General features: G+C 51.8%; 2 protein-coding genes across 2 annotated transcripts in view; both read right to left on the bottom strand.

Annotated features, from left to right (window-relative positions):
* Positions 1 to 1,803: 1,803 nt before the first annotated feature.
* Positions 1,804 to 15,914, bottom strand: LOC139251696 (caspase-14-like). Its single transcript, XM_070873266.1, has 7 exons — positions 15,509 to 15,914; positions 7,908 to 7,942; positions 7,261 to 7,410; positions 6,866 to 7,085; positions 5,703 to 5,822; positions 3,010 to 3,119; positions 1,804 to 2,116 (listed from the first exon to the last, which is right to left on the bottom strand). The coding sequence occupies exons 1-7, from the start codon at positions 15,819 to 15,821 to the stop codon at positions 2,000 to 2,002; spliced, it is 1,065 nt and encodes a 354-aa protein (XP_070729367.1). The 5' UTR covers positions 15,822 to 15,914; the 3' UTR covers positions 1,804 to 1,999.
* Positions 15,915 to 19,048: 3,134 nt separating this feature from the next.
* The window catches only part of LOC139251685 (rabenosyn-5-like), a 16,625-nt gene continuing 12,900 nt past the window's right edge, over positions 19,049 to 22,773 (bottom strand). Inside the window, exons 2-3 of the mRNA XM_070873254.1 lie at positions 22,529 to 22,630; positions 19,049 to 21,243 (exon numbers count right to left, since the gene is read on the bottom strand). Of these exons, the coding sequence (XP_070729355.1) occupies positions 20,488 to 21,243; positions 22,529 to 22,630 (858 nt within the window). The 3' untranslated portion in view covers positions 19,049 to 20,487. The remainder of the gene's footprint in view (positions 21,244 to 22,528; positions 22,631 to 22,773) is intronic.

Below are 22,773 nucleotides of genomic sequence, written 5' to 3'. Positions count from 1 at the left end.
TTTTCCTAATCTGTCACCATTCAGGTAATCTGCCTTCCTGTTTTTGCCTCCAAAGTGCATAACCTCATTTATCCACATTATACTGCATCTGCCATGCATTTGCCTACTCACCTAACCTGTCCAACTCACTCTGCAGCCTCTTACCATCCTCCTCACAGCTCACTGCCGCCCAGCTTAGTGCCATCTGCAAACTTGGAGATATTACATTCAATTCCTTCGTCTAAATCATTAATATATATTGTAAATAGCTGGAGTCCCAGCACTGAACCCTGCGGTACCCCACTAGTCACTGCCTGCCATTCTGAAAAGGACCCGTTTATTCCTATTCTTTGCTTCCTGTCTGCCAACCAGTTCTCTATCCATGTCAATACATTGCCCCCAATACCATGTGCTTTAATTTTGCACTCTAATCTCTTGTGTGGGACCTTGTCAAAAACCTTTTGAAAGTCCAAATACACCACATCCACTGGTTCTCCCTTATCAACTCTACTAGTTACATCCTCAAAAAATTCTAGAAGATTTGTCTAGCATGATTTCCCTTTCATAAATCCATGCTGACTTGGACCGATCCTGTCACTGCTTAGCTATTGATATATGACATAAGCTTCCCTTTTTTTCTTAATCCTCCCCTGTAAGTCCCTAGACATCCAGGGGGCTCTAGAATTATTATTCCCAACCTTTTTCTTTAAGGGCATATGATATGGCCTGAGCCTTCTCGATCTCCTCCTTGAATGCCTCCCACTGTTCCGACACTGATTTACCCACAAGTAGCTGTTTTCAGTCCACGATGGCCAAATCACTCCTTAACTTAGTAAAATTAGCTTTTCCCCAATTTGGGACGTTTATTCTACGCCTATCCTTGTCCTTATCCATAACCAACTTGAATCTGACTGAATTATGGTCACTTGCACCCAAGTGCTCCCCCACTAATACCCCTTCAACCTGCCCAGCTTCATTCCCCAAAACTAAACCCAAGACCACCCCCTCTCGTGTTGGGGTACCTACATAATGACTAAAAAAGTTCTCTTCAATGCATTTCAAGAATTCTGCACCTTCTATACCCTTCACACTAGATTTGTCCCAATCAATATTTGGATAGTTAAAATCCCCTACTATTACTACCCTCTGGTTTTTGGACTTCACAGCAATTTGACGACATATTTGTCCCTCTCTCTCCCTCCCACTGTTTGGAGGTCTATAATACACACACAGCAGTGTGATCGCCCCTTTTTTATTTTTCAATTCGACCCATATGGCATCATTTGATGATCCCTGTAACATATCATCCCTCCTCACTGCTGTAATAGTTTCTTTAATCAGTACCGCGACGCCCCCTTTTTATCCCCCTCTCTACCTTGTCTAAAAATCCTCTAACCAGGAATATTGATCTGCCAAACCTGTCCCTCTTTCAGCCATGTTTCTGTAATGTTTATAATGTCATACTCCCAATTGTCTACCAGTGCTCTTAGCTCATTCACCTTATTCGCTATACCCCTTACATCAAAGTATATACCATTTAGCACATGAAGACCTCCAGTTGCTTACTACTTACTAAGCCTTGTTTCCTCTGTCTAACAGATTTTCTTTCTAGATTCTTCCTATTCAATTTCTGTTTTACTTCCTTCCCTCTTGAATTTGTTCTCGGGTTCCCATCCCCCTGCCAAGCGAGTTTAAACTCTTAAAACTCCTGAAAAACTCATTCAAGCTTATGTGAGCAGCCTCAAATTTGGATAGCCTCTGAGCTCTACAATTGGTGGATAAATGACAATGATTGCACATCAGGTTAAGTGGATGAATAACATTTATTAAGAAATAAAATTATACAGAGCCAAGGAAACGGCACGTTCTAGTGGAACAACCATGACATTAATTTGCTTGCTTCCTTTACAGATGCGGCCAGGAGCTACTGTGCTTCAGAATTTTCCATTTGTATTTCTGTCATGCAGCATCTGGAGTGTCCAGCTGCGAGGGTGCAGGTCGACCCTGGGGTCAGCGGCGATCAATCGCGACCTGTGAAGTACACCGACTTGGTCAGTGTGGATTCCATCACCAGCACCGTCTTCACATCTTCCCCATTCATGTCTGTCAACTCTTCCCTTGTCATTTTCTGATTCACCTGCAACATGATCGAAAATCAAAAACCGTTCAGCGGCGGCAACAACTGGCACCACTCTGCGCCTTACCGCAGCGAGGGCTCCCCATCGCAGTCTGAGCGTTTTCGGTTTTTATTTCAGATTTCCAGCGCCCGCAATATTTTGCTTTCGTCTCGGCAATACACGGTTGGCTCGTTGCCGTTTAGGAGACCGTGCTGGTTCGCCCCGGGGTACGGTTATGTTACCGGACCAGTAACCCAGAGACCGCTGAAAGTGGGGCGCGGCGTATGCAGGAACGCTCGCGAACCTCCGTGCCGGATTAGCGCTGGCTCCTGAGCCTCCGGCGCCCCGCAGTCCGTGACTCTCGTAAAGTGCGCGGCGTCCCCTGTTACCGCCCCGGATGTGGCTGTATGGCCTCGCGCCGACAGCGGCAGCAAGAGGAGGCGTTGTGAACTCGGCTGGCCGCTGGGGGAACGGTTTTCAGCTCGCACAACCTTTACCGCTCTGGTGCCTGCCCACAGTTTGTCACGGTTCACTGGTGTGAGATGTCCAAGCCTCCACTGTGTGAGAGTGTTTGGGGCTGTAATGGCAGTCACGCAGGTCGCTTAGCAACACAACTGCTGACAACTAGCTCCAGCAGCACCATTGGCCCATCCCTATAAGCCAGGGAAGCGGCCTCTGTTACAGTTACCAATACTGCTCGAAATTGTTCAGCGCTCTACCACTGCCGTCCGGCTCCCAGACGTTTGCGCCCCAAGCGAAGGGGTTCGTGTTTGAGTTAGCGTTCCACGTCCCTCTAGGAGCGTCGAAGCTGAATATCGCTGGAGGAGAGAACGATTAGCGCCTGGCAGGACATTTCGTCATGTAGCCCGAAAACGTTTGTCACTTTGACGTGACGACGCAGATTTTCCCTCACCTTGACAAACAGGTCAGAGAGGTGCAAAGTCGTCCCAAAGTGTTTGAGCACCTTCATCATGTGTGTGACCATCAGTGACCCACGAACACCCTTACGGTAAGCCACGTAACCTGAAGACACAATCGGACATTGAGATTAATAACCACAAACGGGATGCCTGGAGCGTGACGTAAAAATCAAGACTTCAATTTTCCCCCCACCCCGGGAAAGGTGCAGCACGTTTACAGAGACAGGGAGGGGCAAGGCCATGAAGGACAAAAGGAGGTAGGAAGGAAAGAAAGACTCCCATTTCTATAGCGCCTTTCACCACCTCAGGCCAACTCAAAGCACTTCACAGCCAATGAGGGACTTTTTGAAGTGCAGTCACTGCTGCAATGTAGGAAACGCAGCAGACAAATTGCGCACAGCAAGCTCCCACAAACAGCAATGAGATGTTGATTGAGGGGATTGAAGGCCCCGGCTCTTCTTCCAATCGTGGCTGTGGGATCTTTTACGTCCACCTGAAAGGGCAGATGGGACTTCGGTTTAACGTCTCCTGAAAGATGGTTCCTCCGACTGCTCATGTAACCTCTTTCCAAATGTGCTAATATCACATCCTTAATAATTGATTCCATCATTTTACCCACTACCAATGTCAGGCTGACCGGTCTATAATTCCTTGTTTTCTCTCCCTTTTTTAAAAAGTGGGGTTACATTGGTTACCCTCCACTCCATAGGAACTGATCCAGAGTCTATGGAATGTTGGAAAATGACTCAATGCATCCGCTATTTCCAAGGCCACCTCCTTAAGTACTCTGGGATGCAGACCATCAGGCCCTGGGGATTTATCGGCCTTCAGTCCCATCAATTTCCCGACTAATAAAGATTTCCCTCAGTTCCTCCTCCTTAATAGACCCTCTGACCCCCCTTTATATCCGGAAGGTTGTTTGTGTCCTCCTTAGTGAATATCGAACCAACGTACTTGTTCAATTGGTCCGCCATTTCTTTGTTCCCAGTTATGACCTACGTTTGTCTTTACTAACCTTTTTCTCTTTACATACCTATAGAGCCCTTTGTATGTATCTTCACAGTAGAAGGCACAAAAAGCATTCCTAAAATGTTGGGGAACCAAGGGTCTAATGAGAGCGAGGAACTTAAAGTAATTAATATCAGTAGATAAAGTACTGGAGAAACTAATGGGACAAAAAGCTGACAAATCCCCTGGACCTGACGGCCTACATCCTGGGGTTCGAAAAGAGGTGGCTGCAGAGATAGTGGATGCATTGTTTGTGATCTCCCAAAATTCCATACATCTAGAACGGACCCAGCAAATTGGAAGATAGCAAATGTAACATCGCTATTCGAGAAAGGAAGGAGAGAGAAAACGGGGAACAACAGGCCAGTTAGCCTGACATCAGTTGTTGGGAAAATGCTGGAATCCATTGCTAAGGAAGTGGTATCAGGGCACTTAGAAAATCATAACATGATTAGGCAGAGTCAACATGGTTTTATTGAAAGGGAAATCGTGTTTAACAAATTTATTAGAGTTTATTGAGGGTGTAACTAGCAGGGTAGATAAAGGGGAACCAGTTGATGTAGTATATTTGGATTTCCAAACGGCATTGGATAAGGGTCTATATCAAAGGTTGTTAAGCAAGATAAGGGCTCATGGGGTTGGGGGTAAGGTCTTAGCATGCATACAGGATTAGATAATGAACAGAAAACAGAGTAGGGATCAGCACGTCATTTTCAGATTGACAGGCCATAAATAGTGGGGTGCCGCAGGGATCAGTGCTGGGGCCTCAGCCATTTACAATCTGTATTAACGACTTGGATGAAGGGACCGAGTGTAATATATCCAAGTTTGCTGACGATACAAAGCTAGGTGGGAAAGTAAGATGTGAGGAGGATGCAAAGGGATATAGACTGGTTAAGTGAGTGGGCAATAAGGTGGCAGTTGGAGTATAATGTAGGGAAATGTGAGGTTATTCACTTCGGTAGAAAGAATAGAAAAATAATATTTTTTAAATAGTGAGAAACGATTAAATGTTGGTATAGAGAGAGATTTGCGTGTCCTCGTACAAGAAACAGTTAGTATGCAGGTACAGCAAGCAATCAGGAAGGCAGATGGAATGTTGGCCTTTGTTGTAAGGGGGATGGAGTATAAGTAACAAAGACTTTCTAATATTATACAGGGCCTTGGTGAGACCACACCTGGAGTACTGTGCAAAGTTCTGGTCTCCTTATCTTAGGAAGGATATACTTGCCTTGGAGGAGGTACAATGGAGGTTCACCAGTCTGATCCCTGGGATGAGAGGGCTTTCCTGTGAGGAGAGGTGGTCTCTGAGGGGGATTGACAGGGTAGATGCAGGGAGGGTGTTTCCCCCCCGGGCTGGGGAGTCTAGAACCAGGGGTCACAGTCTCAGGATAAGGAGTCGGCCATTTAGGACTGAGATGAGGAGGAATTTCTTCAGTCGGTGATGCATCTTTGAAATTCTCTGCCCCAGAGGACTGTGGATGCTGAGTCGCTGAGTATATTCAAGGCTGAGATCGATAGATTTTTGGGCAGCTGAGGGATTAAGGGATATGGGGATAGGGTAGGAAAGTGGAGTTAAGGTAGAAGATCAGCCATGATCTCATTGAATGCCCGTGAAACCGTGAGTGAGTAAGTCGGTGGGGTGGGGCTAGGGACAGATAGAATGTAATGTACTAACCAGGTTGAGCAGGGTACACGATAAAGGTGTCCGACAATGTTGGCAGCTTCTTTGGCTCAGATGTTTGACAGTTTTCTTGATGTGAATCCACAAAATACTCAACACCTGGGTCTGATTCCTCTGTCCAAACAAAAAGACATTCAAAATTAATCCTCTTCGCAAGACTCCCGTCTGCAGAATCTGGCTCGAGCGCGCTGCAACGTGTCAGAATTATGAAAACGATAAACACCAGCAGAGCGCACTTCCCACTGGGAATCTGGGCTCTCCCGACAGACAGGAGCTGGGATTTACCAGCATCCACCAAGTTAATAAAACTTCACATGGCAATTACCCTCTGACTGACCTCAGCGAGGGCTTATTATCTCCATACTGAGTCTCTGAACAGTGGCTTTACAGGGACAGGCCAGATTTAACACAGCTCAAATGTGACCATCTTACACCAGAATGCACGCTGCCAGTGAGCAATGCCACAGGATATCAGCTACACTTCCGTAACGTGACATATTTCAACACATTTTCCACCCGTCATTTTCATACATTGAATCTCATTTTTTTATTCATTTTGCACACATCAAAGTTATAACACTAGATTAGAATCGAACAGACCAGGGCAGATACAGCACGGGGTTAGATACAGAGTAATGCTCCCTCTACACTGTCCCATCAAACACTCCCAGGGCAGGTACAGCACGGGGTTAGATACAGAGTAAAGCTCCCTCTACACTGTCTCCATCAAACACTCCCAGGGCAGGTATAGCACGGGTTAGATACAGAGTAAAGCTCCCTCTACACTGTCCCATCAAACACTCCCAGGGCAGGTATAGCACGGGTTAGATATAGAGTAAAGCTCTCTCTACATTGTCCCATCAAATACTCCCAGGGCAGGTACAGCATGGGGTTAGATACAGAGTAAAGCTCCCTCTACACTGTCCCATCAAACACTCCCAGGGCAGCTACAGCATGGGGTTAGATACAGAGTAATGCTCCCTCTACACTGTCCCCATCAAACACTCCCAGGGAAGGTACAGCACAGGTTAGATACAGAGTAAAGCTCCCTCTACACTGTCCCCATCAAACACTCCCAGGGCAGCTACAGCACGGGGTTAGATACAGAGTAAAGCTCCCTCTACACTGTCCCATCAAACCAAGTCGGTATTCTTTACCTCCCCTGCACGCTTGGATCACAAAGACTTTGGGTTTGCGTTGGAGCGCCCGGCAGTTTGCATTATCGAAGAGCGAGATTATCTTTTCCAATTTTACTCCTCTTCTGTCGTTAATTCCGAAAATCTTTCCCAGCTCGCCGTGCGCCATGATGAAAACAAACGAACAGCTGACCTTTGCTGACATCTCGTCGCGAAACTCCTCCAGAGCCGGGATGATCTCCTGCACAAAAGAAGCAAGGTATCAAGGCCAGTCAGGGAACTTGTAGAATGTCTGGGAGGGTGAACTCTGACTCAGGAGCTGCATTTCCCCAAACTACACCGTCCGTGGCAACTCCTGGGTGTCCATTGTGCTCAATCTCATTGGTGACTAACGGATTAAAAATGCTAAATCTAACCTTATTCGTAGGGTCAACGCACTCTGTGATGGAAAAGTTAAAATCCCGCGCGAATTTTCTCAGATTCCGGAGTTCGTTTTCAGCACCTGCCCGATCCTGTTGGACAACAAGCACAAATACACGACGATATCCAGACATGTTGTAGCAATCCTGGTAACAAGATACAAGAGAAATGCACATGGTTAATAAACACGCACCTCTCTCGCCTTCCCACCTTCCTGAAGCTGCTGCTTCTCACTGGGGATCCAGTTCCGTAGGCACTGGCTGGTCCCCCGTGATTCCCTCACTCAAATGGTCAGGCGGGCAGCGAGTGTGCGCAGGCCATTCGGCCATGGGGGGCTTCACAGCTGAGGCCCAAGCATCTCGACGTCTACACGTGTGTGGGTGGCCGCACAAAGCAGGAGGGGCCTGGGTTCCATCCCTGGCCTGTGCCAGCTTCGCCCCCTCTCACCCGGGGTGGCTGTGATACTGCCCGCCTCCTGTAGTCGAATGTCCTGCCCGGATTCACACTGCTGCCCACTTGTGGCACCATACCCTGGCACAGCTTTACAACCCTCTCCCCTCTCCCTCCAGATGGCAGGGACAGGTCTCCGAGTAAACATCTCTCAAAGGCAAATATAGAACTCCCAGCAAAACAAACTCAGTACCTCAGAGCCGGTCAGGTCACGTTGAGGGGCGGCACCTGTGGAGAGACATCAGAACTTCAGTTGAGGAAGGGGATTTGATAGAACGATACACAGTAAATAGGTGCAGGAGCAGGCCATTCGTCTCTTCGAGCCTGCACCACCATTCAATATGATCATGGCTGATCATGCAACTTCAGTACCCCATTCCTGCTTTCTCTCCATACTCCTTGATCCCTTTAGCCGCAAGGGCCACATCTAACTTCCTTCTGAATATATCTAACGAACTGGCCTCAACAACTTTCTGTGGTAGAGAATTCCACAGGTTCACAATTCTCTAAGTGAAGAAATTTCTCCTCATCTCGGTCCTAAAAGGCTTACCACTTAACCTTAGACTGTGACCCCTGGTTCTGAACTTCCCCAACATCGGGAACATTCTTCCTGCATCTAATCTGTCCAATCCCATCAGAATTTTATATGTTTCTATGAGATCCCCTCTCATTCTTCTAAATTCTATTGACTATAAGCCTAGTCGATCCAGTCTTTCTTCATATGTCAGTCCTGCCATCCCAGGAATCAGTCTGGTGAACCTTCGCTGCACTCCCTCAATAGCAAGAATGTCCTTCCTCAGATTGGCAGACCAAAACTGAACACAATATTCAAGGTGTGGCCTCACCAAGGCCCTGTACAACTGTAGTAAGACCTCCCTGCTCCTATACTCAAATCCTCTCGCTATGAAGGCCAACATGCCACTTGCCTTCTTCACCGCCTGCTGTACCTGCATGCCAACTTTCAATGATTGATGTACCATGACACCCAGGTCTCGTTGCACCTCCCCTTTTACTAATCTGCCGCCATTCAGATAATATTCTGCCTTCCTGTTTTGGCCACCAAAGTGCATCTGCATCTTATATCGCATCTGCCATGCATTTGCCCACTCACCTAACCTTTTCAAATCACCCTGCAGCCTCTTAGCATCCTCCTCACAGCTCACACCGCCACCCAGCTTAGTGTCATCTGCAAACTTGGAGATATTACATTCAATTCCTTCGTCTAAATCATTAATGTATATTGTAAATAGCTGGGGTCCCAGCACTGAACCTTGCGGTACCCCACTAGTCACTGCCTGCCATTCTGAAAAGGACCCGTTTATCCCGACTCTTTGTTTCCTGTCTGCCAACCAGTTCTCTATCCACGTCAATACATTACCCCCAATACCATGTGCTTTAATTTTGCACACTAATCTCTTGTGTGGGACCTTGTCAAAAGCCTTTTGAAGGTCTAAATACACCACATCCACTGGCTCCCCCTTGTCCATTCTACTAATTACATCCTCAAAAAATTCTAGAAGATTTGTCAAGCATGATTTCCCTTTCATAAATCCATGCTGACTTGGACTGATACTGTCAGTGCTTTCCAAATGTGCTGCTATTTCATGTTTAATAATTGCAACATTTTCCCCACTACTGATGTCAGGCTGACCATTCTATAATTCCCTGTTTTCTCTCTCCCTTTTTTAAAAAGTGGTGTTACATTAGCTACCCTCTAGTGCATAGGAACTGATCTAGAGTCTATAGAATGTTGGAAAATGACCACTAATGCATCCACTATTTCTAGGGCCACTTCCCTAAGTACTCTGGGATGCAGAATATCAGGCCATGGGGATTTATCGGCCTTCAATCCCATCAATTTCCCCAACACAATTTGCTGATTAACTAAAGGATTTCCTTCAGTTCCTCCTTCTCACCAGACCCTCGGTCCCCTAGTTTTTCCAGAAGGTTATTTGTGTCTTCCTTAGTGAAGACAGAACCAAAGTATTTGTTCAATTGGTCTGCCATTTCTTTGTTCCCCATTATAAATTCACCTGATTCTGACAGTAAGGGACCTACACTTGTCTTCACTAATTTTTTTCTCTTCACGTATCTGTAGAAGCTTTTGCAGTCAGTTTTTATGTTCCCTGCAAGCTTACTCTCATTCTATTTTCCCCCTCCTAATTAAACCCTTTGTCCTCTGCTGAATTCAAAATTTCTCCCAGTCCTCAGGTTTGCTGCTTTTGTTGGCCAATTTATATACCTCTTCCTTGGATTTAACACTATCCCTAATTTCCCTTGTTAGCCACGGTTGAGCCATCTTCCCCATTTTATTTTTATGCCAGACAGGGATGTACAATTGTTGAAGTTCATCCATGTGATCTTTAAATGTCTGCCATTGCCTATCCACTGGCAAACCCTTTAAATATCCTAGCCAATTCACGTCTCATACCGTCGAAGTTATCTTTCTCTAAGTTCAGGACCCTAGTCTCTGAATTAACTGTGTCACTCTCCATCTTAATAAAGAATTCTACCATATTATGGTCACTCTTCCCCAAGGGGTCTCGCACAACAAGATTGCTAATTAATCCTCTCATTACACAAGACCCAGTCTAGGATGGCCAGATCTCGAGTTAGTTCCTCGACATACTGGTCTAGAAAACCATCCCTTATACACTCCAGGAAATCCTCCAGCGTATTACTACCAGTTTGTTTAGCCCAATCTATATGTAGATTAAAGTCACCCATGATAACAATGGGACACCTCCAGCGAATGTGCAGGCGAGCTGCAAACCCTGCAAACCACCACGTTGCAGAGGAAGATCGATCCATTGTGGATCGGGCTGAACTAGAAACTTGAACCGAGGAGGCAGAAGTATACAGGGTACACACCCTCACCATGAAATGTCCACCGATTATATTAAAAGTTGAACTGAATGGAATTCCAGTATCAGTGGAACAGGACACGGGTGCGAGTCAGTCCATAATGAACAAAAAGGCCTTCGAGAAGCTGTGGTGCAACAAGCCACACAGGCTCAAGCTTAGCCCCATTCACACCAAGCTAAGAACTTACACCAAAGAGCTGATCCCAGTAATTGGCAGTACAGAAGTCAAAGTCTCCTATGATGGAGCGGTGCACGAACTCCCACTATGGATTGTGCCAGGGGATGGCCCCACACTGTTCGGCAGAAGCTGGCCGGGAAAAATCCGCTCGAACTGGGACGACATCCGAGCGCTTTCGTCTGTCGACGACACCTCATGTACCCAATTTTCCGAGCAGATTTCCATCGTTGTTAGAGCCAGGCATTGGAAGCTTCTCGGGGGGGTGAAAGTGCAGATCCATTTGGTTCCCGGTGCACGACCAATCCACCACAAGGCACGGGCGGTACCGTATATGATGCGAGAGAAAGTGGAAATTGAGCTGGACAGGCTGCAGCGCGAAGACATCATCGCGTCGGTGGAGTTCAACGAGTGGGCCAATCCGATTGTGCCAGTACTCAAAGGTGAAGGCACAGTCAGAATTTGCGGGGAATATAAAGAAATGATTAACCGTTTTTCGCTACAGGACCAGTACTCACTACCCAAGGCAGACGACCTATTTGCGACCCTGACTGGAGGAAAGACATTCACCAAGCTGGACCTGACCTCGGCCTACATGACGCAGGAGCTGGAGGAATCTTCGATAGGCCTCACCTGCATCAACACGCACAAAGGTCTGTTCATCTCCAATAGATGCCAGTTTGGAATCGTTCGGCCGCGGCGATTTTCCACGCACCGTGGTTTTCCAGGACGACATACTGGTCACAGGTCGGGACACCATCGAACACTTGAAGAATCTGGAAGAGGTTCTAAGTCAGCTAGATCGCGTGGGACTCAGGTTGAAACGCTCGAAGTTTGTTTTCCTGGCGCCAGAGGTCGAGTTCTTAGGGAGAAGAATCGCGGCAGACGGCATCAGACCCACTGACGCTAAGACGGAGGCCATCAAGAACGCGCCGAGATCACAGAACGTGACGGAGCTGTGGTCGTTCCTGGGACTCCTTGACTATTTTGGTCATTTCCTACCCAGGTTAAGCACCTTGCTAGAACCCCTACATGTGCTACTGCACAAGGAAGATGACTGGGATAGGGGAATTCACAAGAGGCTGCTTTTGAGAAAGCCAGAAATCTGTTATGTTCAAACAAAGTGCTTGTTCTGTATAACCCATGTAAACGACTCGTGCTAGCTTGTAATGCGTCATCATACGGGGTTGGGTGTGTGTTCCAACAGGCTAATGAATCGGGGATTTTGCAACCGGTCGCCTATGCATCCAGGAGTCTGTCCAAGGCCGAAAGGGCCTACAGCATGATTGAAAAAGAAGCTCGGGCATGCATTTACGGGGTGAGAACAATGCACCAGTATTTGTTTGGTCTTAAGTTTGAGCTAGAAACTGACCATAAACTGCTCATATCACTATTCTCAGAGAGCAAAGGGACTAACACCAATGCCTCTGCCCGCATCCAAAGATGGGCGCTCACGCTGTCGGCATGCAACTATGTAATCTGCCACAGACCGGGCACAGAGAACTGCGCCGATGGTCTCAGTCGGCTACCATTGCCCTGGAAATGGCACAGCCTGCAGACTTGCTCATGGTGATGGATGCATTCGAGAACGAGAAGTCACCCGTTACGGCCCGCCAGATCAGGACCTGGACCAGCCAGGATCCTTTACTGTCCCTGGTAAAAAAAAAACTGTCCTCCATGGGAGCTGGTCCAGCGTCCCAGCGGAGATGCAGGAAGAGATTAAGCCGTTCCACAGGCGCAAAGACGACATGTCCTTACAGACAGACTGGCTTTTGTGGGGTAATCGCGTGGTCTTGCCCAAGAAAGGCAGAGAAACGTTCATACGCAACCTACACAGCACTCACCCAGGCATTGTAATGATGAAGGTCATAGCCAGATCCCATGTGTGGTGGCCCGGCATCGACTCAGGTTTAGAGTCATGCGTGCGCCAGTGCAACACTTGCTCTCAACTGAGCAATGCGCCCAGAGAGGCATCGCTAAGTTTGTGGTCTTGGCCCTCCAAACCTTGGTCTAGGATCCACGTTGACTATGCTGGCCCATTTCGAGGCAAAATGTTCTTGGTTGATGCTTATTCAAAATGGATTGTATGTGTAATAATGCCTGTAAGCACGTCCCCCGCCACCATTGAAAGCCTACGAGCCATGTTTGCCACACGCAGCCTGCCTGATGTCCTAGTCAGCGACAATGGGCCGTGTTTCACCAGTGCTGAATTCAAGCAATTCATGACCCACAACGGGATCAAGCACGCCACATCTGCCCCGTTCAAGCCCGCATCCAACGGCCAGGCAGAACGGGCAGTCCAGACCATCAAGCAAAGCTTGTAACGTGTGTCAGAAGGCTCCCTGCAGACCTGCCTGTCCCGAGTTCTGCTCAGCTACCGCACCAGACCCCACTCGCTGACCGGGATTCCCCCCAGCCGAGCTGCTCATGAAAAGGACACTCAAAACAAGGCTCTCTCTTGTCCATATTGACCTCCAGGATCACGTCGAGGGCAGGCGGCACCAACAAGGCATGTACCATGATCGAGCAAATTTGTCACGTGATATTGAGATCAATGAACCTGTTTGTACTCAATTATGGACATAGTCCCAAATGGCTTGCTGGCACCATCATAGCTAAAGAAGGGAGTAGGGCGTTTCAGGTCAAATTGACCAATGGACCCCAGCATCCCTTGGGAGCACAGTATATAAGCAGGCCACCCACGCTGTACCTGCACTCTGGAGTCTAATTAAAGGAGCTAAGGTCACACTTACTCATCGCATACAATACTCAGTTTCATCCTTTATTATGAGCGTAATAGCACACATCCCTCATTTCCTGTTTGATGCCATCCCCAACCTCACTATGACTGTTTGGTGGTCTGTACACAACTCCCATTCGTGTTTTCTGCCCTTTAGTGTTTCACAGCTTTCCCCATACAGATTCCACCTCATCCAAGCTAATGTCCTTCCTTACTATTGCGTTAATCTCCTCTTTAACCAGCAACGCTACCCCACCTCCTTTTCCTTTCAGTCTATTTTTTCCTGAATATTGAAGACCCCTTGGATGTTGAGTTCCCAGCCTTGGTCACCCGAGAGCAATGTCTCTGTAATCCCAATGACATCATATCCGTTAACAACAATCTGCGTAGTTAATTCATCCACCTTATTACGAATGCTCCTCGCATTGAGACACAGAGCCTTTAGGCTTGTTTTTTTCACACTCTGTCCTTTTAGAATTATGATACAACAGAGAAGGAGGCCATTTGGTCCATCGTGCCCGTGCCAGCTCTTTGAAGGAGCTGTCCAATTAATCTCACTCCCCTGCTTTATCCCTACAGCCCTGCACATCTTCCCCCTTCTAGCCTTTATCCAATTCTCTTTGCAAAGTTACTATTGAATCTGCATCCACCGCCCTTTGAACACCAACTTGCATTTATATAGCGCCTTTAACGTAGTAAAACGTCCCAAGGCGCTTCAATGGAGCGGAAATCAGTCAAAATTTCACACCCGAGTCAGAGACGAAAGTGTCTTAAAGGAGGAGAGAGAGGCGGAGAGGTTTAGGGAGGGAATTCCAGAACTTGGGGCCCCAGCCAGCTGAAGGCACGGCCACCGATGGAGGAGCGATGGAAATTGGGAGGTGGGGGGGGTGTGCAAGAGGCTGGAATTTTGGGAGTGCAGAGATCTGGGGGGGGGGGGCGGGTGTGGGGCTGGAGGGGGTAACATCCTACAGCTCCGGGTCTTCCCTCTTCAGTAACTCTCTGTTCGCTCTGCTGAATAGTGTTGGTGCACAGAGACAAGAATTAAACCTCAGCTCACACGTCCGAAGAGGAATGGTAAACAGGCGACTACTATTCACCTCGACCGCTCCCTGTGGCAGCGAGTTCCACATTCTCAGCACTCTCTGGGTAAAGAAGTTTCTCCTGAATTCCCCATTGGATTTACTAGTGACCGTCTTATATTGATGGCCCCCTAGTTCTGGTCTCTCCCTCAAATGGGAACATCTTCTCCATATCCACTCGATCAAAACCTTTCCTGATTTTAAAGACTTCTATCTCTGATGTTAGCTAGAATGTTATTTTTTAATGACTTAAATTGTTTATTATTTAAATTATAAAAACCTTTTGAGATGACAGTTTTATTTCTGAAACTTCCGGTATTACTAATAGTGAAACTGACAGAGACTCCTGGCTGTTACACCCCGCCTGGAGTAACTGTGTCCAGTTCTGGGCCCCCCCCCCCCGCACCTCAGGAGGGAAGTATCGGCCTGGGAGGGGTGGCAGCGCAGATTCACCAGAACGATACCCGGGGCCAAAAAGGGTTAAATTCCAGAGACAGGTGGTAGGCTCGGCTTGTATTTCCTCAGGTATAGAAGATTTACGGGGCCCTTTTAGTGGACCCGTGGTCGAGAGGAGTTCGCAAAGCAACCCAGCGATACAGCTGGGGGGGGGGCGGTGGGGACCAGAGGGGCATAATCTTAGAATAAGGGGCCGCCCATTTAAAACTGAGATGAGGAGGAATTTCTTCTCTCAGAGGGTTGTGAATCTGTGGAATTCGCTGCCTCAGAGAGCTGTGGAAGCCGGGACATTGAATATATTTAAGGTGGAGATCGACAGATTTTTGAGCGATAAGGGAGTGAAGGGTTCTGGGGAGCGGGCGGGGAAGTGGAGCTGAGTCCATGATCGGATCAGCCATGATGGTATTAAATGGCGGAGCAGGCTCGAGGGGCCGTATGGCCGACTCCTGCTCCTAGTTCTGATGTTCTTATGGTTCTGACCTGCGCTCTCCTGGTGTCCCACGCTCTGAAGTGACCGCAGGAAATACGACAAAGTTCGCTTCTGCTTCATACATTGTAGAGTGTCGATGACGAGCTGGCAGGCCACTGCCTTCCCAAACTGCCCGATGAGGTGGTCAGTCACATCATCTCGGTCCAGACCAAGCAATAACAGCCAGCTCATAACGTCCCCGAACCAAAGCAATTGCAGGTGCTGCACCGATTTCGGGGCAATTCTGCTCTTGAATTTGATGAAGTCACGGTCCTCCAGCTGCTGCAGGGTGCACAGGATAGCTTCCCTCACGGTCAAAGCCATTGCTGAGAGTGAAACGTAATGAACTTAGGCTGCGCCCTACAAAGCTCACTATTTAGTTTCACTTTGAACGTCCCACTGCCTTAACCCATTTCCTGCCGCCTCTGCATTGCTTCTATATCACCCCCCCGCCCCCCCCCCACCCCCTCAGGACGTCACAGTGCGCTCCACAGCCAATGCAGCACTGTTTATTGCTTGAAGAGTATCATCACCATAGGCAGTCCCTCGGAATGGAGGAAGACTTGCTTCCACTCCCAAAGTGAGTTCTTTGACGGCTCAACAGTCCGGTACGCGAGCCACAGACCCTGTTACAGGGTGGGACAGACGCTCGTCGAGGGTGGGTGGGGCTGGTTTGCCGCACGCTCCTTCCCCTGCCTGCGCCCGAGCTCTTCGCGCTCTTTGTGATGGGACGCGACGAGCTCAACGCCCTCCGGGACGCACTTTCGCCACCTCGGGCGGTCTTCGGCCAGGGTCTTCCCAGGTGAGGTCGCACTTCACCAGGGAAGGCTGTGAGGGTGTCCTTGGAACGTTTCCGCTGTCCCTCCTTTGGCTGGTTTACCGCGAAGGAACTGCGCATAGAGCATTTGCTTAGGGAGTCCCGTGTCCGGCGTGCGAACCATGTGGCCTGCCCAGCGAAGCTGATGGAGTGTGGTCAGTGCTCCAATACTGGGGATGTTAGCCTGGTCGAGGACCCTGATGTTGGTGCGCCTGGCCTCCCAGGGCGCCACACCAAAGTCTTTGCTTCCTCCACCTCCAGCACACGGACATCAAGGCCCGCCAGCGCCAATACCCCCTCCACAGCCTTTCCCAAGCGACCACTCCCCTCCACCATCAGTGCACCCACATCAGAAATAGGAGCAGGAGTCGGCCATTCGGCCCCTCGAGCCTGCTCCGCCATTTAATACCATCATGGCTGATCCCATCATGGACTCAGCTCCACTTCCCTGCCCGCCCCCTTATCCCCTTATTGGTTAAGAAACTGTCGATCGCTGTCTTAAATATATTCAATGTCCCGGCTTCCACAGCTCTCTGAGGCAGCGAATTCCACAGATTTACCACCCTCTGAGAGAAGAAATTCCTCCTCATCTCAGTTTTAAATGGGCGGCCCCTTATTCTAAGACCGTGCCCCCTAGTTCTAGTCTCCCCCATCAGTGGGAACATCCTCTCTGCATCCACCTTGTCGAGCCCCCCTCATAATCTGATACGTGTCGATAAGATCCTTCTGATGGCAGTATCCCGTCTGGAGTCACTGCGTCCAAGTCTGGGCCCTGCCCCTCAAGGAGGATATATTGGCCTCGGAAGGAAAGCTGCGCAGACTGAGCAGAATGATACCCCGGGGGCTAATGGGTTAAATGCCGACGACAGGTGGCACAGACTGGGCCTGTGTTCCCTCGAGTGTAGAAGATTAAGCGATGATCTGATCGAGGGGTTTGAGAGGATTAAAGGATTCGATCGGGTGGCTCGAGAGAAACTGTTCCCTCTGGTGGGGGGGCAGTCCAGAACAAGGGGACGTCACCTTCAAATTGGACCCCGGCCGTTCAGGGGTGATGTCGGCAAACGCTTCTTCACACACAGGGCAGTGGGAATCTGGGACTCTCTCCCCCCAAAACACTGGATCCTGGGGGTGCAATTGGAGCTTTCATAACTGAGATCGATGGATTTTTGTTGGGTAAGGGTATTAAGGGTTACAGAACCAAGGTCAGCCGTGATCTGATTGAATTTGGGAACAGGCTCGAGGGGCTGAACGGCCTCCTCCTGTTCCTAATGTAACAGGCTCGAGGGGCTGAACGGCCTCCTCCTGTTCCTAATGTAACAGGCTCGAGGGGCTGAATAGCCTCCTGTTCCTAATGTAACAGGCTCGAGGGGCTGAATAGCCTCCTGTTCCTAATGTAACAGGCTCGAGGGGCTGAATGACCTCCTCCTGTTCCTAATGTAACAGGCTCGAGGGGCTGAATGGCCTCCTGTTCCTAATGTAACAGGCTCGAGGGGCTGAACGGCCTCCTCCTGTTCCTCATGTAACAGGCTCGAGGGGCTGAATGGCCTCCTCCTGTTCCTAATGTAACAGGCTCGAGGGGCTGAATGGCCTCCTGTTCCTAATGTAACAGGCTCGAGGGGCTGAATGGCCTCCTCCTGTTCCTAATGCAACAGGCTCGAAGGGCTGAATGGCCTCCTGTTCCTAATGTAACAGGCTCAAGAGGCTGAACGGCCTCCTCCTGTTCCTAATGTAACAGGCTCGAGGGGCTGAATGGCCTCCTCCTGTTCCTAATGTAACAGGCTCGAGGGGCTGAATGGCCTCCTCCTGTTCCTAATGTAACAGGCTCGAGGGGCTGAATGGCCTCCTCCTGTTCCTAATGCAACAGGCTCGAGGGGCTGAATGGCCTCCTGTTCCTAATATAACAGGCTCGAGGGGCTGAATGGCCTCCTCCTGTTCCTAATGTAACAGGCTCGAGGGGCTGAATGGCCTCCTCCTGTTCCTAATGCAACAGGCTCGAGGGGCTGAATGGCCTCCTCCTGTTCCTAATGTAACAGGCTCGAGGGGCTGAATGGAGCTTCGGTTTCACACCTCATCCAAAAGACAGCCCCTCCAACATCGTGGCGCTCCCTCAGTACCGCCCCTCCAACATCGTGGCGCTCCCTCAGTACTGCCCCTCCGACAGCGCAGTGCGGCGCTCCCTCAGTACTGCCCCTCCGACAGCGCAGTGCGGCGCTCCCTCAGTACTGCCCCTCCGACAGCGCAGTATGGCGCTCCCTCAGCACCGCCCCTCCGTCAGCGCAGTGCGGTGCTCCCTCAGTACTGCCCTTCCGACAGCGCAGTGCGGTGCTCCCTCAGTACTGCCCCTCCGACAGCGCAGTGCGGCGCTCCCTCAGTACTGCCCCTCCGACAGCGCAGTGCGGCGCTCCCTCAGTACTGCCCCTCCGACAGCGCAGTGCGGTGCTCCCTCAGTATCGCCCCTCCGACAGCGCAGTATGGCGCTCCCTCAGTACTGCCCCTCCGACAGTGCGGTGCTCCCTCAGTACTGCTCCTCCGACAGCGCAGTGCGGCACTCCCTCAGTACCGCGGCACTCCCTCAGTACCGCCCCGCCGACAGTGCGGCACTCCCTCAGTACTGCCCCTCCGACAGCGCAGTATGGCGCTCCCTCAGTACTGCCCCTCCGACAGCGCAGTGCGGCGCTCCCTCAGTACTTCGTCTTGTGGTCTCGTTGGCTCAACTGCAGAAACACACAGAAACCAACTTGAAAGGTATTTTTATTGCAAGACCCTAATGATGCCAGTTATACATTTTATACACAGGTACTGTAAATGAGTCTCCGTGCTCGGAAAGCTCTCCCATCCCGTCAGTTGACAGCACTGTAACATTGCGAATCCGCCCTCGTCTCGTAAACCAACCCCCCTCTCCCTGGGGCTCGCTGCCAAGCCGTGCAGCGGGGAGGGGGATATCATAGCACCAGCCGTGTAGGGGAAAGGGGGAGGGAGAGCGAGAGGGGGAGAGACAGAGACAGAGGGGGAGACAGTGGGAGAGAGAGACGGAGAGCGAGAGACAGAGACAGTGGGAGAGAGAGACGGAGAGCGAGAGACGGAGAGCGAGAGACTGAGAGAGAGAGACAGAGCGAGAGACTGAGAGGGAGACAGAGAGAGGGAGACAGAGAGGGAGAGGGAGAGAGAGAGGAAGAGAGAGAGGGAGAGAGAGAGGGAGGGAGAGAGAGAGGCAGAGAGAGAGAGAGAGGGAGGCAGAGAGAGAGAGAGGGAGGCAGAGAGAGAGAGAGAGAGGGAGGCAGAGAGAGAGAGAGAGAGAGAGGCAGAGAGAGAGAGGGAGGCAGAGAGGGAGGCAGAGAGAGAGAGAGAGGCAGAGAGAGAGAGAGGGAGGCAGAGAGAGAGAGAGAGAGGGAGGCAGAGAGAGAGAGGGAGGCAGAGAGAGAGAGAGAGGGAGGCAAAGAGAGAGAGAGAGAGAGAGTGAAGGAGAGGGAGAGGGAGAAGCTGGGAGTGTTTCCAGACGGGGTGGCGAGGAGCGGAGGCTGTGAGGGGAGGGGGATAAGATGTACAGGCAGGCGATGGAGGGGAGGGGGCTGTTAGTGTCCTATCGGTGGTTTAATATCCCCCCAGCACCTCGCTGGCCAGTCGTGTAACACCCGGAAGCTCCCGCGGCACAATCAACACGATTTTACAAAATAACCTCCGCGACAGACACAAAAAACACACATTCTACATTCACACACGTTCCCCGTCACCCCCCCACCCTGCAAAAAAACCCCAAATTAACGGTGGGGAAAGGGGCGGCTTGAACTCAGGAGTGGGTAAATGTGGAGCCACCCCCCCCCCCCAGACACACAGAGCAGGAAATGTCCGGGATCCATCCCGGGCCTCGTGCCGATGGTTGTTTTGGTGGGTGTGGGGGGGTGTGGGGGAAAGAGTGTGCAGTTTCCGGCTGTCGAATAGCACGAGGAAGTGTCATTTTGGGGTGGTTGGTCGGGGGGGCGGAATAGTGTGCGGCCACCCAACAGCCGAATAATACAAGATCGATCAATTTGGGGGGGGGGGTGCAGCCTCCGGCAGTCGAATAGCTCGAGGATGAGTCCGTTTGGGTGGGGGGGGGGGTGTTGCAGAGCCCGGAGGGGAGCGCTGGGTAACGGGGAGGGAGCCGGTGGGGGGGGGGGGGGGGGGAGATGGGGGTTAAAGGGCCCGTCTCCTGCTCCGTTGCCCCTCCAGCACGCTCCTCAGCTCCCCCAGGTTGTCCATGAGGCTGGCCATCTCGTCCATCCTGCCGGCCCGCTTGGCGTCAAAGGCGTAGGCCTTGATATTGTCGATCTGTTGCCTGAGCAGCTCTTCCTCGATCTCCCCCAGCTCCCCGGCCTCCTCGAAGGGGTTGGAGGGGGCCGATCGGACGCACTCTGCCCGCTCCCCTCCCTCGAAGGGGTTGCTCGAGGCGCCAGGGGGCCGTTCCGCCTCCTCCTCCTCGTCCCCGCCCTCGAAGGGGTTTGCGGGGGCTCCGCGAGCCCCCTCCTCGAAGGGGTTGCCGCTGCCCCCCTCCTCCTCCTTCTCCTCCTCCGCGAAGGGGTTGAGGCCCACGTCTCCCGGCACCGCCGTTCCGTTGACCGAGGGGTCCGAGGTGGGGGGCCTGGGGGGTGTCCCGGACACGGGAGGCCGGGGGGCCGAGGGTGCCGGACCTCCCGCCCCCACCGGCCTCCGCTCCCGCGCCTCCAGCTCCTCCTCCAGCTGCCTCAGGTTGTCGGCCAGGGCCCGGGCCTCGCTCTCCCGCCCCGCCCCCCGGGCCTGGGCCAGGAACGAGTGGATGTTGGCCATCTGTTCCAGCAGCGGGTCGTCGAGGCGGGCCGCCTGTCCCCTGGCCGCGGCAGAAGGGGAGGCCAGCCAGCCGCTGTCGCAGTCGATGGTCACACGCACCGGCGGAGGTGGTCTCGGGTCCCGGCCCTGCAGAGCAACAAAACCACAGAATGTTCACCACAGGGCCAGCTCCGACAGTGCGGCGCTCCCTCAGTACCGCCCCTCCGACAGTGCGGGGCTCCCTCAGTACCGCCCCTCCGACAGTGCGGGGCTCCCTCAGCACTGCCCCTCCGACAGTGCGGGGCTCCCTCAGTACTGCCCCTCCGACAGCGCAGTGCGGCGCTCCCTCAGTACTGCCCCTCTGACAGTGCGGTGCTCCCTCAGTACTGCCCCTCCGACAGTGCGGCGCTCCCTCAGTACCGCCCCTCTGACAGTGCGGCGCTCCCTCAGTACCGCCCCTCCGACAGTGCGACACTCCCTCAGTACTGCCCCTCCGACAGTGCGGCACTCCCTCAGTACCGCCCCTCCGACACTCCCTCAGTACAGCCCCTCCGACAGTGCGGGGCTCCCTCAGTACCGCCCCTCCGACAGTGCGGGGCTCCCTCAGTACTGCCCCTCCGACAGTGCGGCGCTCCCTCAGTACCGCCCCTCCGACAGTGCGGGGCTCCCTCAGTACCGCCCCTCCGACAGTGCGGGGCTCCCTCAGTACTGCCCCTCCGACAGTGCGGCGCTCCCTCAGTACTGCCCCTCCGACAGTGCGGCGCTCCCTCAGTACCGCCCCTCCGACAGTGCGGCGCTCCCTCAGTACCGCCCCTCCGACAGTGCGGCACTCCCTCAGTACTGCCCCTCCGACAGTGCGACACTCCCTCAGTACTGCTCTGGGAGTGTCAGCCTGGATTTCTGTGCTCAAGTCCCTGGAGTGGGACTCGAACCCACAACCTTCTGACTCAGAGACGAGAGTGCTGCCCACTGAGCCACGGCTGGCACTTCGAAGACGCTCACTAATAAACCCGGTGGGGAATTCAGGAGAAACCTCTTTACCCAGAGTGTGGTGAGAATGTGGAACTCACTGCCACAGGGAGGGCAATAGTCGCGATGTATTTAAGGGAGAGCTGGATAAACACATGCGGGAGAAGGGGTCAGGAGATGGAGAGGGGTGCGAGGGGTCTGGTGTGGGGCATAACCCCCGGCACGGAGTGCTGGGGCCCAATGGGCTGCTCACTTGGTGTAACGTGGGAGAGAGTGAACGGCAGATATCAGGCAGATAACCTGGAGTATTTACTGCACGCTGAGAAAGGTGCCGGGGGGGGGGGGGGGGGGACAAAGGGACAAAGGGACCTGGGGGGTCAGTGTGCACATTGTTTATAGCCCGTGCACAGGGACATCGAGCAAGGAACAAGGCCTCAGGCCCCGGGGGCAGTGCCATACAAACCTGCTTCTCCGTGAAACCTTCGGCCTCCCTCTGCCTCCGTTTCTCCTGCAACTCCTCGAGTTTCTCCAGGGTCGGCAGCGAGGTCAGGCCCAGCAGGTTCTCCTGCGGAACAGAAAGGGCAGCCGCTGGTTTACACACAGCACAGCGCTCGGGCTGAGGGGAGGCAGGTCTGCCCAAAGAGACCGAGACAGAGAGAGACCGAGGGAGAGAGAGAAACCGAGAGGGAGAGAGAGACCGATAGAGGG

The sequence above is a fragment of the Pristiophorus japonicus genome, unplaced genomic scaffold (genome assembly GCF_044704955.1).
Source record: "Pristiophorus japonicus isolate sPriJap1 unplaced genomic scaffold, sPriJap1.hap1 HAP1_SCAFFOLD_432, whole genome shotgun sequence".
NCBI lineage: Eukaryota > Metazoa > Chordata > Chondrichthyes > Pristiophoridae > Pristiophorus > Pristiophorus japonicus.
The sequence above is the reverse complement of the archived record's forward strand: the minus strand, read 5'-3'. Positions and strand labels throughout refer to the sequence as shown.